The 16,581-nt window shown below is 37.2% G+C and overlaps 1 protein-coding gene across 6 annotated transcripts in view; it reads left to right on the plus strand.

Moving 5' to 3' along the window:
* The window catches only part of CHN1 (chimerin 1), a 202,051-nt gene that overhangs the window by 60,629 nt on the left and 124,841 nt on the right, over positions 1–16,581 (plus strand). For 3 of the 6 annotated variants that reach the window (XM_044933506.2, XM_044933518.2, XM_025274568.3), the window contains 3 exons: positions 8,046–8,093; positions 11,963–11,994; positions 14,212–14,325. The exons of 1 other annotated variant lie outside the window; for it this stretch is intronic. In XM_044933506.2, the coding sequence (XP_044789441.1) occupies positions 8,046–8,093; positions 11,963–11,994; positions 14,212–14,325 (194 nt within the window). The remainder of the gene's footprint in view (positions 1–8,045; positions 8,094–11,962; positions 11,995–14,211; positions 14,326–16,581) is intronic. 2 more of the 6 variants (XM_006073585.4, XM_044933512.2) reach the window with 1 other exon arrangement.

Raw genomic sequence — 16,581 nt, forward strand, 5'->3', positions numbered from 1 at the left:
GGTAACCCTGCATTTCACACAAGTCTGTCAGAGCCATTTTTCCATTAGCATTTGCTCACTTTGTGTCTCTGTGTCACATTTTAAGAATTCCCACAATATTTCAAATTTTGCATTGTTGACATTTTGTTCTGGTGATCTGTGATAGTGTTACTACTGTAATTGTTTTGGGGCACCATTAACCACCTCCACATAAGATGGCAGAATTAATAAATGTGGATTTTCTGACTGCTCCATCGACTGGCCATTCCCCCCATCTCTCTCCTTCTCCTCAGGCCTCCCTATTCCCCGAGACAGAACAATATTGAAATTAGGCCAATTGATAGTCCTTGCAATAGCTTCTTAAGTGTTTATGTGAAAGAATTGCACATCTCTCACTGAATCAGAAATTAGGCATGATTAAGCTTAGTAGGGAAGGCTGGTTGAAAGCTGAGAGAGACCAAAAAGCTAGGCTTCTTGTGCTAAACAGTTAGCCAGGTCGTGAATGCAAAGGATAAGTTCCTGAAAAGTGCCACTCCAGTGAACACACAGATGATAAATAAGTGAAATAGTTAATAGCTGGTGTGGAGAGAGTTTCCATGGTCTGGATAGAAGATCAAACCAACCACCACATTCCCTTAAGCCAAAGCCTGATCCAGAGCTAAGTCGTAACTCTCTTCAATTCTATGAAGACTGAGAGAGGTGAGGAAACTGCAGAAAAAAAGTCCGAAGCTAGCAAAGATTGGATCCTGAGGTTTAAGCAAAGAAGCCATCTTGTAACATCAAAGTGCAAGATGAAGCAGCAAGTGCTGATATACAAGCTACAGCAAGTATCCAGAAGATCTTGCTAAGATAATTAACAACAGTCGTTATACAAAACAACAGATTTTCAGTGTGGATAAAATTGGAATTCGTATCTTTACATGGGAAGAATAGTCATCTAGGTCTTTCATGGCTCGAGAGGAGAAGTCAATGCTTGGCTTCAGAGGACAGGGTTAGGGGTCTTGTTAGGTCTCTAGTGCAGATGGTCACTTTTGAGTTGAAGCCAGTGCTCATTTACCATTCTGAAAATCCTAGGGCCCTGAAGAGTTATGCTAAGTCTACTCTGCCTGTGCTCTATAAATGGAACAAAAAAACCTGGATGACAGCTCATCTGTTTACAATGTAGTTTACTATTTTAAGCCCACTGTTGAGACCTACTTCTCAGAAAAAGCCATTCCTTTCAAAATATTGCTGCTCATTGGCAATGCACCTGATCACCCAAGGACTCTGATGGAGATACATGAGATTAATGTTTTTTTCATGTCTGTGGGCTTCCCTGGAAGCTCAGGTGGTAAAGAGTCTGCCTGCAAGGTAGGAGATGTGAGTTTGATCCCTGGGTTGGGAAGACCCCCTAGAGAAGGAAATGGCAACCCACTCCACTACTCTTGCCTGGAGAATCCCATGGACAGAGGAGCTTGGCACTGGGCTACAGTCCATGGGTTTGCAAAGAGTTGGACACAACTGAGCAACTGACACTTCCGCTTTTAATGCAGCATCCATCCTGCAGCTTGGATCAGGAGTAATTTTGACTTCTAGGTCTTTATTATTTAAGAAATGTGTTTTATATCTGTAGATGGATCTGAGCAAAGCCAATGAAAACTTTCTGGAATGGAATCACCTTTTTCTAGATGCCATGAATAAAATTCATGATTCACAGGAAGAGGTCAAAATATCAACATTAACAGGAGTTTGGAAGAAGTTGATTTCAATCCTCATGGATGCCTTTGAGGGGTTCTTGACTTCAGTGGAGGGAGTAACTGCAGATGTGGTAGAAATATCAAGAGAACTAGGATTAGAAGTGAAGCCTGAAGATGTGACTGAATTGCTGCAATCTCATGTAAAACTTCAATAGATGAGGACTTACTTCTTATGGATGAGCAAAGAAAGGGATTTCTTGAGGTGGAGTCAAGTGCTGGGGAATGTGCTGTGAAGATTGTCGAAATGACAAGAAAGGTTTTAGAATATTACATAAACTTAGTTGATAAAGCAGAATTTGAGAGGATTGGCTCCCTTTGAAAGTTTTACTCTGGGTAAAATACTACCAAATAGTATTGCATGCTGCAGGGAAATTGTTCATGAAAAGAAGAGTCCATGGGTGAGGCAGACATCATCGTTGTCTTATTTTAAGAAATGGCCGCAGCTTCCCAACCTTCAGCAGCCACCACTCTTATTAATCAGTCAGCAGCCATCAACATTAGGTAAGACCTTGCACCGGATTATGACTCACTGAAGTTTCAGGTGATGGTTAACATTTTTTAGCAATAGAATATTTTAAAATTAAGATATGTATATTGTTTTTTAGTTGTAATGCTATTACACAGTAGCATGCATGCAAATACTAACTTACATGCACTGGGAAACCAAATAATTTGTGAGACTCACTTTATTGCAATATTTGCATTATTGTGGTGTTCTGGAACCGAACCCACAATATCTCTGAGGTCTGCCTATGTTAGCAAGAAATAGACTTCTATATATTGAAATCAATTTGTCATACTAAATTATTCTACCCTCTTATTGTGTAACAGAAATGATTCTTAACTGATCTTTCCCCTCCTGGTCTGAATTCTCATCATAGGATGTTCTTTTTTTGAAACTACAGTCAGATCATGTCACTCTTCTCTGAACTGTGCATCGGTTTCCTGTTTCAGGGTAAAAGCCAAGTCTTAGCATGACTTATAAGGCCCTGTATAATCACCACATCTGCTTTGTTTTGCTGTGCTCATCTACTATTTCTCTGTCACTCATTTTCTCTCCTGTTGTGCTTTGGCCACACCAACCTTCATGGTATTCCTCAAATGCTCTTGAGCTCTTACTAGAAGTTTTCTCTGGTATCCACATGGCTAATTTTTTCATATCCTTCAAGTCTCCTCATCTCAGTGAGGCCCATCCTGATCATTGTGTTTAAAATTATACTTTATCACCCCCAGAATTTCCAGTCCTCACTGATCTTTGTTTCCATAACACTTCTCAATCTGTAACATATTGTATAATTTCGTTACCTATTATGTTTATTGCTCTCTTCTTTTTCTTGAATATAAGCTCCGTGAAAGTAGAGAGATTACTCTATTTTGTTTATTAGTATTTCCCAGGTGCCTTGAACATTGCTTGACACATAAGTATAGGTGCTTAATAAAGACTTAAGTAAATGAACAGGAGGTACAGAGCACATGTTTAACATTTATTCTGTTTCAGAGGACATGCTCTGCTAAGTGAGAGTATGAGTTTGGTACAGGAGTGGGAGGAAAGCAGTTTAATTGAAATCATACACTTCAGTTCTGATTACCTCTGTGCTGACACAGCCTATAGCTTAACTTTTGACTCTATAAAAAAATACTATCATGCTCATATGTCTCTTGGGTATTATGATGATCCCTTATTTAACACTTATATTATGTGCTGTATCTGGAAAGCATTTTTTGAATGTTCAGTAATAGTATTGAGTTATTAGACCAACTATTTAAAAATCAACCTATCCATTCAAAAACCTGCTTTCACCTTATTTTAATGTCATCTTTATGCTTCTGTGTAAAAAAATTAATGATGCCTTGGTGTAGAAGTACATTTAAAAAGGGATCACATCTACAATTCCAGAAAAATGCCTTTACTGTTGAACTGTTAACGTAAACAGATTGATAGTTTCCACCTCTTTAGCCCTACTACTAGAAGTTACTTGAATCTAAGGTGGGAAAATAGTGGGAAAAGAAGTTTATTTTTAAAAATTTACCTATTCACCTTTCTAATATAGTCTACTAATAAAAAAATAACTAATATCAAGAAGCTGAATACCTGGCTTTCAGCAAGTCCCTGTATAGTAATTGCAGAGCTTTAAAAAATATAAATATTCTTTATTGAATTTGTAAAATCCAACAGCGCATAGAGAGCTATCCTGCTTTGCATGCTGAAGCTTAGTGTTTTCTTGGATAAAGTATAAAACACAATGGAAAGCATCCTGTATTCTTAATACTTCAAATTTTGATCTAAATATTGCGATTGAGTACCATCCACCCCGACCTGTGCTAACTGAACATGGATCAACCAGAATCAGATAACTAAAATTACTGTTGTTGATAAAATCATTAATGTCCTGAAATTGCTATTATAAATATCATCATTAATGTACAAATTAGGTTGTTTATCCAAGGAAAGATGAGCTAACAGACCCCTGAGCCATGGACCACCACTGAGAGAATCCTAAACCTGAGACATCTCGACTCCGGAAACTGTGATTAAGAGACATCATAAGACCATAATTAATCCTAGCCACTTTCCCCTATTTAAAAAAACATGCTAACTCAAAGACCAAGTGGGAATCTGAGGCTTGTCTCCTATTCCCTTGCTAGGAGCCCTGACATACACCCTAACTTTACCGTAAACACCTACTGTCAGGGTTTAGCTTTCTACGCTGTAGGCATACAAGCCCTTTCTCAGTTACGATACCACCAAAAATGTTATGGAATTGAGGAGGAAGGTAGGAACCCAGAAGTTTATTTTACTATTCAGTTCATGCACTCAATTGTGTCCGACTCTTTGCGACCCCATGAACTGCAGCGCGCCAGGCCTCCCTGTCCATCACTAACCCCAGACAGAGTTCACCCAAACTCATGTCCTTTAAGTCAGTGATGCCATCCAACCACCTCATCCTCTGTCGTCCCTTTCTCCTCCTGCCCTCAATCTTTCCCGGCATCAGGGTCTTTTCAAATGAGTCAGCTCTTCGCATCAAGTATTGGAGTTTCAGCTTCAACATCAGTCCTTCCAATGAACACCCAGGACTAATCTCCTTTAGGATGGACTGGTTTGATCTCCTTGCAGTCCAAGGGACTCTCAAGAGTCTTCTCCAACACCACAGTTCAAAAGCATCAATTCTTCTGTGCTCAGCTTTCTTTATAGTCCAACTCTCACATCCATACATGACTACTGGAGAAACCGTAGCCTTGACTAGATGGACCTTTGTGGACAAAGTAATGTCTCTACTTTTTAATATGCTGTCTAGGTTGGTCATAACTTTCCTTCCAAGGAGTAAGTGTCTTTTAATTTCATGGCTACAGTCACCATCCATAGTGATTTTGGAGCCCCCCAAAAAATAAAGTCAGCCACGGTTTCCACTGTTTCCCCATCTATTTGCCATGAAGTGATGGGACCGGATGCCATGATCTTAGTTTTCTGAATGTTGAGCTTTAAGCCAACTTTTTCACTCTCCTCTTTCACTTTCATCAAAAGGCTCTTTACTTCTTCTTCACCTTCTGCCATAAGGGTGGTGTCATCTGCATATCTGAGGTTATTGATATTTCTCCCAGCAGTCTTGATTCCAGCTTGTGCTTCTTCCAGCCCAGCATTTCTCATGATGTACTCTACATATAAGTTAAATAAGCAGGGTGACAATATACAGCCTTGACGTACTCCTTTTTCTATTTGGATTTTACTATTAATGGAGGGTAAATGTTAGACAGCCTTTGTAAGTTCCATGACACTTCTTGATCTTGTTTTCTTGGTCACCTTTTCCTTGCATGTCATTTGTTAATATGTAGTTCTTTGACAGGTACCCACTCCTTCACTGTGCTGGCACTGCTTTTTCTTGTGGTTTTTATTTTATTTTTTTGGTTTGTTGAAGTCTGTTATCCACATTATTGGCCTCCCTGGTGACATAGAAGTAAAGAGTTCACCTGCCAATGCAGGAGACATGGGATTGATCCCTGAGTCAGAAAGATCCCCTGGTGAAGGAAATGGCAACCCACTCTAGTATTCTTGCCTGGGAAATCCCATGGACAGAGGAGCCTGGTGAGCTACAGTCCAAGGGGGTGGCAAAAGAGTTGGACACAGCTTAGTGAGAAAACAACAATAATATTGTCCATGTTGATTTTTTTTGTGGTGTAAAATGCATGAGAAGGAACAATAATTTTGAAAATGTAGTGGAAAATGTGTTCTTCACTGGAAAACTGTATTGTCTACATGCTGCACATCCTTACAGAGTATCTGATTTTAGTCTTCATTGTCTTTGAGCTGTTTTAAATTAGCTCCTTCTCCTCTTCCTAGTCTGCCTTTTCCTCTTTCTCTTCCTCCTCTTCCTTCTCCCTTTCCTCTTCCTCCCCTTTAATCCTCTCCTTATTCTCTGTCCTCCTCCCCTCCACTTTTACATAGGAAGTAAAAATAGATCCAAAACTCGATTTGAATATTTACTGACTTACAAGTCTTTAATTCAATATCTACCATTGTAGGAGCAGACACCAAGTGCAGTTTTTTTCCTCCCTCTTCCCTCTTTCATGCCTCCAGATAACTGAGCCATTTTGAAAAACAGTACAAAATAAAATTTTGACAGTTGAAAGCATTTTTATTTTTGGATATAGGCTTTATGTACGTCCTCTAGGTTGCTACCTGAAAAATTAATAATATTTGGCCAAGCTCATATTCCTTAACGTTTCATGTATTTATACCCTTTCAGAAAGCATCGTTTAGAATTCCAGACTAAGTTTAAAGAGGCTGCCTCTATGTACCATTGTTCAAATATAAACAAAAGGGAAGTATTGATGTCTGACTAGGTCAGTACCACTGTTAGGAAGGAACAGCACTGAACATTTTGGAAGTGTTCTGTTTTAGTTCATTATTCTAGTGGTTTTGTCTTCAGAATTATATATTTTTTAAAATTGAATTTAAATTAGAAAAAACATTTTTTTAGAACTACTGTTTTGAACTATGGCCATGAATAGGGTTTCATTAAAGAAGTAATCCAAAACATGAATCTATATTATTGTGGGAGAGGAAGGGAGAGGATTAACAATTATTATGTATATATATATATATATATTTTAATTTCTGCTGTTTTCAGTTTTTCTTTGGAGAGCAAAATACTTCTATATGAAATAAGTCCTTTTTATTTTTGTGGAAAATAAAATATAAGAATTAAGACTTCAGTTTGGAAGAGTCTGGTTTGATGAATTTGATTAAAATGTTTTATGTATGAAGAAAGTAGGTCATTACTTACAAAGTTCTACAATAAATGTTAATTTGATGGATTCCATTGACATTTAAAATATTGTAGAATGGCATCTGTTTAGCTATCAAATTCTTATATTATGCACTTTATGTTATATTCAATAATGCTAGATTAACTTAAAGTTTTCTTTCTGTGGTGGAAGGACATACAACATTTATGCAGACCAAGCTACAAAACCTTTTATGAGCACCTTTTATTTTTAGTTAGGAATTTTTTGTTCTCATTTCTCATTTTATCTACCCATTATATGCTATCATAAAAAAATGTTACCTACTAAATACAGAAAATTAGAGAAAGCAAAGCATATAATTCAGCACAAGTGCTAATTTAAAATCACGTCTTAGCCACATTGACTTCAACCAGTTTTTGTCTGAAAAAAGGTCCTTGACTATTATCATGAACTTCAAAAACTTAGAAATAAGCATACAAATGTTTATATACACACAAACATTTTTATATTGCATATAACATTTAAATTCCCAGTTTGATCTACTTGCAAGTAAACTAGTTTTAGGATTATTTATAATCATTTGTATGATTTCATATGAATCCATTTCAAATTGATTGTAAGGTGGTTATATTACCAACTAATCCTTTAATTTGATTATCAGGGTAATGCTATAGTGTCTGTGAGTTTGAAAAGACTATCCCAAGTCACTGCTTAAATAATGATACCTTAGACATCCCCTAAACATGTAGGGGAGGAAAAACCTCTATCCTCTTAAATTCAGTGTCTGGGCCTACAAATTAAACTTAACAAAAGAGAGATTAACAGAAAAGATTTATTTCATATGCACTTCGGTGAGGAGGGGCTCAAAGCAGGTAAATGAAAACCCTAAGAGGCAGTTACACCCAAGGGCTTATATGCCATTTTAACAAGGAATATTCAAGTGTGTAAAAGACAAAGGAATCAGGAGTCTGGGCTTCCGAGAGAGGTGGGAAGGTGATTAGGAACTGTACAGTAAGTAAGGGCTACTTAGTAAGGATTAATTATGCAGATTCAAGTCATCTTGGGTGATCATTGTTGTCTCTGAAGTTAGGTTCTTCTGCTCCTGTTTCGGGAGAAGAAGATGCCTTTACAAAGGTAAGTTAAATCTATGCCCTAGTTTTAGACAGAAATGGGGAGGGCAGATGTTTCTTCCTGTGTTTGCTCTTTCTTAATTCCCTTCAGCTCAAAATAATCCTTATGCTAAAGTGGCATGATCTGATCCCCTTCACTACCTAAGTAAGAGAAAAAAGAATTAGTTTGTATTTAAGTTTTATTTGACAGTTCCATTATAAAAATGCAAAGAAGATGTAAATTGGTGCGTGAATATTGTTTTGAACTTACTGTTTCTTGTATCAGTACTGTGCTAATCAATGTTTACCTAATTTCTTTTAATTCAAGATGTTTTGGGTAAAGGAAAAAAATTATTCAGCAATATAAGGCCAAAATTTTAATTGTCTTATGAAGATGGTTGCTTAGGCAATCAATGGAAGCATATAGTAAGTAGACCAATGCAGAACTATCAAATAAATAATCACTATTTGTATTTGTCTTGGGTTGTAACCCTGTTACTGAACCAAACTTGCCTCCACACTTGCAACATAGCTAAGTCAATTTACTGACACTGGGTTTGGCGAAGGAAAGTACAACACCTATTGCCCAGCTAAGCAGAGAATGGGCAGCTCCCGATGAAAAGAACTGAACTCTTCAATGGCTTTCATGGAAGGCTTTTTTAAGGCAACATTGGGCTGAGGGCTGCAGGGGAAATGACTTTGTTCTCATTGGTTGATGGTGAGGTCATGGGGTGGTGTTTAAGAATCCTAATCCTTAACTCTGGTCAGCACATAGTCACCGTCCTCTGCCTGGTATGGGCCTTAGTTCCTGCAGAGTAACTCAAAAATACATGTCCGATTGTTGTGTGTATCCCTTGAGGGGAACTTGGATGCTTTTATTGCTGAGCTACTGTTTCTTGACTGCTTTTGTTTCTACTACTTGAGAAACTGCTTGATTCTTCCCTGATTAGTACCTACTTGAGTTTCCTCTTTGGAACTCAGGAAAGGCCTAGGAGACTAAAACCTTTTTTTACATACAAGAAATAGGGAACAAGGAGAGGCTGTTGTACCTGGGAGGGCCCCGCAGTAAATATGGCAAGCTTGCTGAACACAGAGTCCTGCTCAGTTTCGGTGCCACTGACTGCCACACCATTTGGGCCAGCAGTTCCTTAGTCTTCACTACTACTTGTACTTGTCCCAGATTTTCAGTAATGAGTAGAGTATATTCAAGACCTTTCCTCTGTTTTTACCTCGGTCACATATGTCTGATAAGGTAATTTATCTTTAGCCACCTACAAAGATACCACAATTTGAGGGAAATGCCAAATTAGAATGGGGGACCCATTCTAATGTGTCTGAGACTCCACTGTTAGTTTGTACAAAAGTTATTCTTGATTTCTGGTTTTTTATGGTGATATTCTTTGTTAAAAGATTATTTTACAGGCAATCCTAAAGTCCTATTTTGCCTTTCCCAAGGGCCTCTCAGTTTAATTATCTCTCAGCTTCCTCAAGGTATCATTTGAATTTGGTATATATTTTTCCAGATCTCTCTCTATGCTGTAGATATATATTATTGCATGCACAAGTGATTTTCCTAAATGGTACTATACTGTATTACTATTACAGCTTATGTTTGTACTCAGTAGTTTGTCTTGGTGACCTCTTCATGTTAGTTCCTTTAGAGCTACATTACTCCTTCAAGCCATGCATATCATTTATACTGTAAAGCAGTTTAGTTATTCCTTTTAGTGTATATTTATTTCCATTTTTAAAATGACTGTGAACAGTGCTTCAGTGAGCATTCTTATATATATCTTCATATATACATGTGCAAGTGTTCCTCTATAGTCAGGTACCAGGGGTTTACATATTTTTAGTTTGAATAAACACTGCACAGTTGTTCTGGATAACATTTCATCATATAATACTGTAGAACCTTAAATTAGTTATTTAAGACCTAAAGATTAAATTTTTCTCTCAAAAGCAAAGGTTTGCTCTTAAACAAAAATAGTTTTGTGGCCCTGCTCTTCCTCTGTAGCTGTGGGGACCAGCTGGCATATTTTTAGCACACTGAGGTTTATGAGCAGAGAAATTATGCAACAAGACCAAATCAGGTGGAATTTACTTTTGAGAATTTGAATGACTTGACTACAATTTCAACAGACAACAGAAGATTCCTAAAGGGTAAAGTGTTACATAAATACAATTTTCAGTAAATGGTAACATTGTATCTCTCCTACAGAAATGAAGATGAACATGTGTTTAAAATGTATTTTCTCATAGGAAGAAACCAGGCAAATGTTAATAATCAGTTCTAAAGGAAAAGTCAAAATAGCTTATATTTATAGAGATTCAAGGAATGTTGAGATGAATTGCATTTGAAGACAAAGCCTGTTTTTTCCCCTGAGGAGGGCTAAGGAAGAAGTCAATTAAAACCACTGTCACACAGGAAGAGTTGTATGTGTGTGTGTATCAGTTACCTGCATTTTAGAGAATTCAAAAATAGCTCAAAGACAATGATCTGGGCTAGATAAGCCAGCAGCATATGCTAGAGATCATACATTTCATTGAACTGCAAAATTTATTTCTCAAATATGAATAAGTACCTCAAGCTTGCTGAAAACAGTACCAGACCTTGATGACCCATGGGTAGGTAGCCTAAACTTGGTGGTCAGGCTCTGTGTGGAGGTGAAGGGAGATAGTCAGCTAAAGGATAGACTGAGATGCTTTGGGAAACTGCCATATTTAATTTAGATGAGTCAGTGTCAAATAGACAAAGGGTTTGGGCCCTTCTTGCTACTTCAGAGTAAGAGTCCCAGTTTCACCTTGGGTTCTACCAGGTCACCTTGACCAAGTTCCCTAAGCATGCTGAGTCTCAGTTTTCTTCAGCAGTGTAACGAGAATGATAATACTATCTTATGAGGATGAAGTAGAATACTTCATCTCATTGTGAGCATTAAATGATTCAGAAATGTAATTATAACACCTAGCATGAACTCAGTGAATGTAGTCCACGGTGTCTACAATGGACCACTACGATAAGCTACCCCCTTGTTCCACTTCTGTCAAGACCCAGTTTAAGTGTCATCTCAGAGCAGTCTCCTGATCACCCAACCTAAACACCTCATCAGTCCCCCCTTTGCTGTTACTCATTCTCCTTTTCATTACAGCACTTATGACTGCTTCCTATTCTCTTGTTCGTTTTGTTTCTTCAAACCTTATTGTCTGTCTCTCATCATCAGAATGTAAATCTCAAGAGTAACGACTGTTTTGTCATATTACAGTTATGATGATGCCTACCAGTTATTTGCCACTAAATAAATGTCTCTTGAATGAAAAGGTCTAATATTCTAAGTCTACCCCAGGAAAATTCCTTAGAATCTATTCTGTTGGACCTTTCTTTAGATACAGTGAGCACACAGACCAGGAAAAGCTCTTGGAGAGGTAGACTGTGGTGAAGGAAGAGCTGAAGGGGCAAACAAAGGGGCAAGATTATATGGAGATGTTAACAGAATGGGGAATATGGTGTAACAGGAAGGGAGTGGATGGGAGAGAAAGCCACAATCTGTTCTGACACAACCATGGCATTAAGGTTTTGGACGTTTTATTTTACTTTTTGAATAAAGCGATGTAAATTTTTTTTTTCAGATTCATAAAATCCTAGAAATGAACGATAATTTAGTCTAACTGTTTTTACAAGCACAGTTTTATAAGAAAAAGGCCTGGGAGATGAAGTGACCAGTCCAAATGAAAGAGTTGATCTGCTGATAGCATTGGGACTGCAGGCTCTGATTTTTCTAATCTTATTCTAATTCTTTCTCTTAATATATGCTTTAGTTTGTCACATGTTCAAAATGTTGAGTTGTATTCTGAACATTTCCATTTCATAAATATCCTTCTTCTCTTTCCCAATAGGTAGAAAATAGACCAAAGTATTACGGAAGAGAGTAAGTATGGATTATCAGAAAACATTTTATAGATTGGAATATGTAAGAGAAACAGGTAAATGGATACTTTTAGTAAAAAATAAAACCAGGAGGAGAGAAGTGTTAAAGTTTGATTGAGTTTAATCATTTTTCTGACTATAAATGTAATTACAGTTGGTGAAAATATAGAACATAAAGATAAGTATTGCGAAAAATAACTGAGGAAAAATGTGCACACAATGCTAACATATAGATGCAAGCCATGTAGAGTAAATAAATAATACTAGATGTGTATGAGGGAATGTATATATTTGTATGTATGCATATATTAAACATAGATACATATACACACATATATGTAAAGATATGGGTGGTTTATTCTACATTTATACTTTTATTTTCCAATTTTCTATAAGTCATTTTCTGCCTAGATATAACTAATGTTAAAAAGTTGAAGTATTATCTTCTGAAGATCTGTTTTCTTAATGGTTTTTCCAAATTGAGTTATTATACATAGAATTTTTGTAGCCTGATTTAATATTAATAATGAGCATTTTTCTATTTTATGAAAAAATGTAATGATTTTTAAAGTCCTTGATTCTTCTAAATATTAAAAAAAATAGAAATATAGCCCTTTGGGGAAGAGAACAAAAATCACCTATAATCCTATCATTCCCCAAATTCATTTATCTTTCAGATAAACAATAATGTCTAAAACAAGTATTTTTATTTAAAGCTCTGTTTACATTTTCAGGACTCTTGTAAGTAAAAGCTGGGCGCTTATGAGTTGTGGGGAGCCAGTGGTGGTCTTTACGTTATACTATAGTCATTTCTATGCTTTTGGCTTGTAAGGCTGAATTTAAACTATAGTATTAAAGGTAATACTATAAGAAATATCTTAGTGCATAAAGGTTTTACTGGGATGGAAATATTGGGTCAACTGGTACGAATAGTTTTAAGAGTCTTTAAATAGCATCATCAAGGTTTGTCCCAAAATTAGTTTCCTTGAATGAGATTTCCTTTTAAATTAATTGCGCTTTTAAAAGCAAGGAGATATGAAATTCTCTCAATTAATTGATGTCATGTAAACTTAAAATATCAATCTGATAATCTAATATATGTGTTATTACCAGGGACAGGCTACCATCTTCTTGTTCCAACAGAATCAGAGTGGATCTGGTTCTGAATGATTGAGGAAATTTATGGAGATAAGAAATTCCAGGAGCCATCATTAAACATTGTTATTCTAATTGTCATGTTGTCTAAAACATGTTCTAATTGAGCATAGTTACACGAGCTACTTTAAGACTTAAATTGAGAAAGACCAACTTGAACTCTCATAAAGTTCTTAAATTATTATTGTACCATTTCAGGGCCTTTTCAATGTATCATTCCAAATTCAAGGGACTGTTGGGGGTTTTTGTACCTTTAAAAGCTGCAGTCTCGAGCGTTTGCTCAATTCGATTTTCTTTGAGTTAATAAAAGTATATAATATATGTGTAGGTTCTTTGTAAATTGTGCATCACCATACGAATACAAGGTGATTTTGTATTTTTAATACTAATGGTTAGTTACATTGATGTTTCTAAATTTTCCAGTGTTTTATGTCAGAATGTTATAGGTGAACCTACCATGTTTTATATAAGGAATGTGTTATTTATGTTTATTCTTACTCCTCATTTTTTCTCTGTTAATCAAAAATAGTGTTTTAGCAGGGAGTGAAAGCAAGTGTTAAAGTTGTTGGCTCTTGGCTTGAGTATGCACTGATGCAGATTATGCACATTATTGGGCAATCATGCCAATTAAGGGCAACCCAGGGTCCTGGAAAATTGCCAACCATAGACTCTGAGCCAAAATTTTGAAGCAATGCCACTGGTGTGAAGAAAGGAAGTGGGACACGTTTCTGTGTATTTTTTTAGCATGTCCATATGGTCAGGCAGCTACATAAGAAGGGAATTGTCCTCTTGAGAGAGGTGGTTGATCTTCCCGGAGATGGAAGTGAATTTTGACTCCGTGATTGTTAAATGGATTGGAGAGCTACTTCGGTGCTGTTCTTGTCGCTACAGAGAAGCCGGCCCAGGGCCAGGCCCTGGGAAACACAAACACAGTTAAACCCAACTGCTCCCCTCCGATTATATGGCAGTACTTTGTCCAGAAAACTACAGGAGAAGGTGGGAGGTTTTGTTTTATCAAAAAAGGTGGAAAGCTTGCAGTTTCTGAATTGACTTTGTTTCTTAGGTTTCACGGCATGATCTCCCGAGAAGCTGCAGACCAGCTCTTGAGTGTAGCTGAGGGGAGCTACCTCATTCGGGAGAGCCAGCGTCAGCCAGGAACCTACACTTTGGCTTTAAGGTTGGTCGTGGACCTGTAATTATAACTGTGCCTCGTTCAAAACCCTCTTTAATAGAGGGCTTTAAATTTTGAAAGCATCCAGCATGTAATTGAATTGGTTCTTATTTTCTTGGGACCTAATTACCATTTTAATAGCTTTGAGACTCTTAAAAATTCCTCATGAATGGTAGCACTCAGTAATTAAGAACTTTTAAGGCATTTTTATTGTAGCTGCTTCCTTATATTTCATCTTACCCGTTCCCTCCCATCTGTCCTGCTGTGTCAGCGCCCATCTATTTTTTTTAATAAGAAAAGGAACTAAAGAGAAAAGATCTTTGTAACTTCTAAAATTAAAGCCAATGTCATTTCTCTTAAATTGGCTTTTGGTTCAGGCAGCTTTCTTTGGGAACTCCTGGCTCTTTCCTGCCTATTGAACTTTGCCTGGCGTTTTGTCCGTTCTTCGCTTACAGCACAGTGGCCAGAAACAAATATACCCATTAACCCTGTAGTAATAACAGAACAATAATGCAGTAGCATGCTTACCTGTTGGGCCTACCTCCTGCTAGGCCTCTAACCTCATTTAATCTTCCTAACAGGTCTAGGATGTGTGTACAATTACTGTCTCCACTTTATAAATAAGGAAACAGAGGATCTAGAGGTTGAGGAGCTTGGCCAGGGTCATACACTTAAAAATTCATGTAGCTGGGATTTGAACCTAGGCAGTTGGGTTTCAGAGTCTATGCTCTTACCGCTCCACATTGTTGCCTCTCCAGAGGCTTAGAATAATTATCAATTGTCTTTGTTCACTCCTTCGTTTGTTCATGTGTGCATTCACTTATACGTTGCTTGGAAAAGATTTAAAAGTAGAAACTTCATTTAAGAAAGAAGTCAAAGAAATAGCATTTCTCTTGGTAACCACAGAGAGATGATAGAAAGATGATAATGTAGCTTAGGACTCTGGTATGACCATGTTTAACTCCTTCTCCAGTCACTTATGCTTGGTAAGTGAGCAGGGACTGCTCTTACTCCCAGCCACCAGATTTATTATTAATCTTTCTGGCAAAAGAATGATATAATACAGTATTTCTTCATGCTGAATTTGGAATCAATGGCATACTTGGAGAACAGAGGTTGTTAATAGGAATTCATGAAAATTTGCTCTTTATGGAAAATTATAAAATGTAAGTCCCTTTTCAATTAATTAATTATATATTTTCCAGGTTTAAGTTGTGACATAGAGGGGAAAAACATCTGGGCTGGGAATCCAAATACCTATTCCTGTTGCCACTAAATAAACTAAAAGATTGATTTGGGGCAAATCACCTGTATTCTTGAAGCCATCTTCTTCTTCTTTCTACTCTTTACCATTTTATAATTCTAGGATTCTGTGACATCACATATCCGAATAGATAGTCGTCTGAGTGCCTAGGGCAGATAAGCCTTTAACTACAGGCTCATGGGCCAAACGAAGGAAGAAGGAGGTGGGGTGAGAGGAAAGAAAGAAATCTGTACACTCTTCCTTTTCCATTTGTTGCCATCTCCCCACCTTCTTCTGAGATCCCGTAGCAAGTTCGAGAGCTAGAATTGGAATTCAGTTTTGCCCCACTGCAAAGTTCAGATACTTTCCATTATACCACGTTGCCTCTCATAATATGGTCATAATGCTGATTTTACTGAATGACTCTATCATATGCCCTGGGGTGAAGAATTTAGTTTAGAGACAAGCAGCACCCCAGTCTTCCCAGCTCCTCCTCATTCCTGCCCTCTCACCCTCGCTACTGCTACTCGAGACTTCATAATCACTCACTGTCCACTCTGGCCCAGAAATCCTAGAATTGGATTGAGGAATAGATCAACATGAGTCTGATGTATAGGCCTTGGGTAACATGCAGCTTTCCTTTTGTTATGGAACAATCATCATAAAGTTTTTACATGGCAAAAAGATAGTAAAAGGGGTTGTAGTGGAGGTGGGCAATTTTTGAATATGCTTTGTGAGCAATTTAAATGCTGAAATATTCTCTTAGTTTTGAACTAGATGTATGGCACGGAAGATAAACAGAATGTGAAATAGTTGTATTGATTTATCTATTAATCTTATCTGATACTCCACATTTCAGCTAATGATTCTCCCAACTAGCATCAGTTTGTTTTAACAGAATGTGTGATCCACTGAAGTAGGGGGCAGTTTGAATTTATAGCCATCAGTGTTCATTATGTTGTTGTCATTGTTCATCATGTATTTCCTGTATTAAACAGGCCCTAAAATTAGGAATAAGT

Source organism: Bubalus bubalis, chromosome 2 (genome assembly GCF_019923935.1).
Source record: "Bubalus bubalis isolate 160015118507 breed Murrah chromosome 2, NDDB_SH_1, whole genome shotgun sequence".
In the NCBI taxonomy this organism is placed as follows: Eukaryota; Metazoa; Chordata; class Mammalia; order Artiodactyla; family Bovidae; genus Bubalus; species Bubalus bubalis.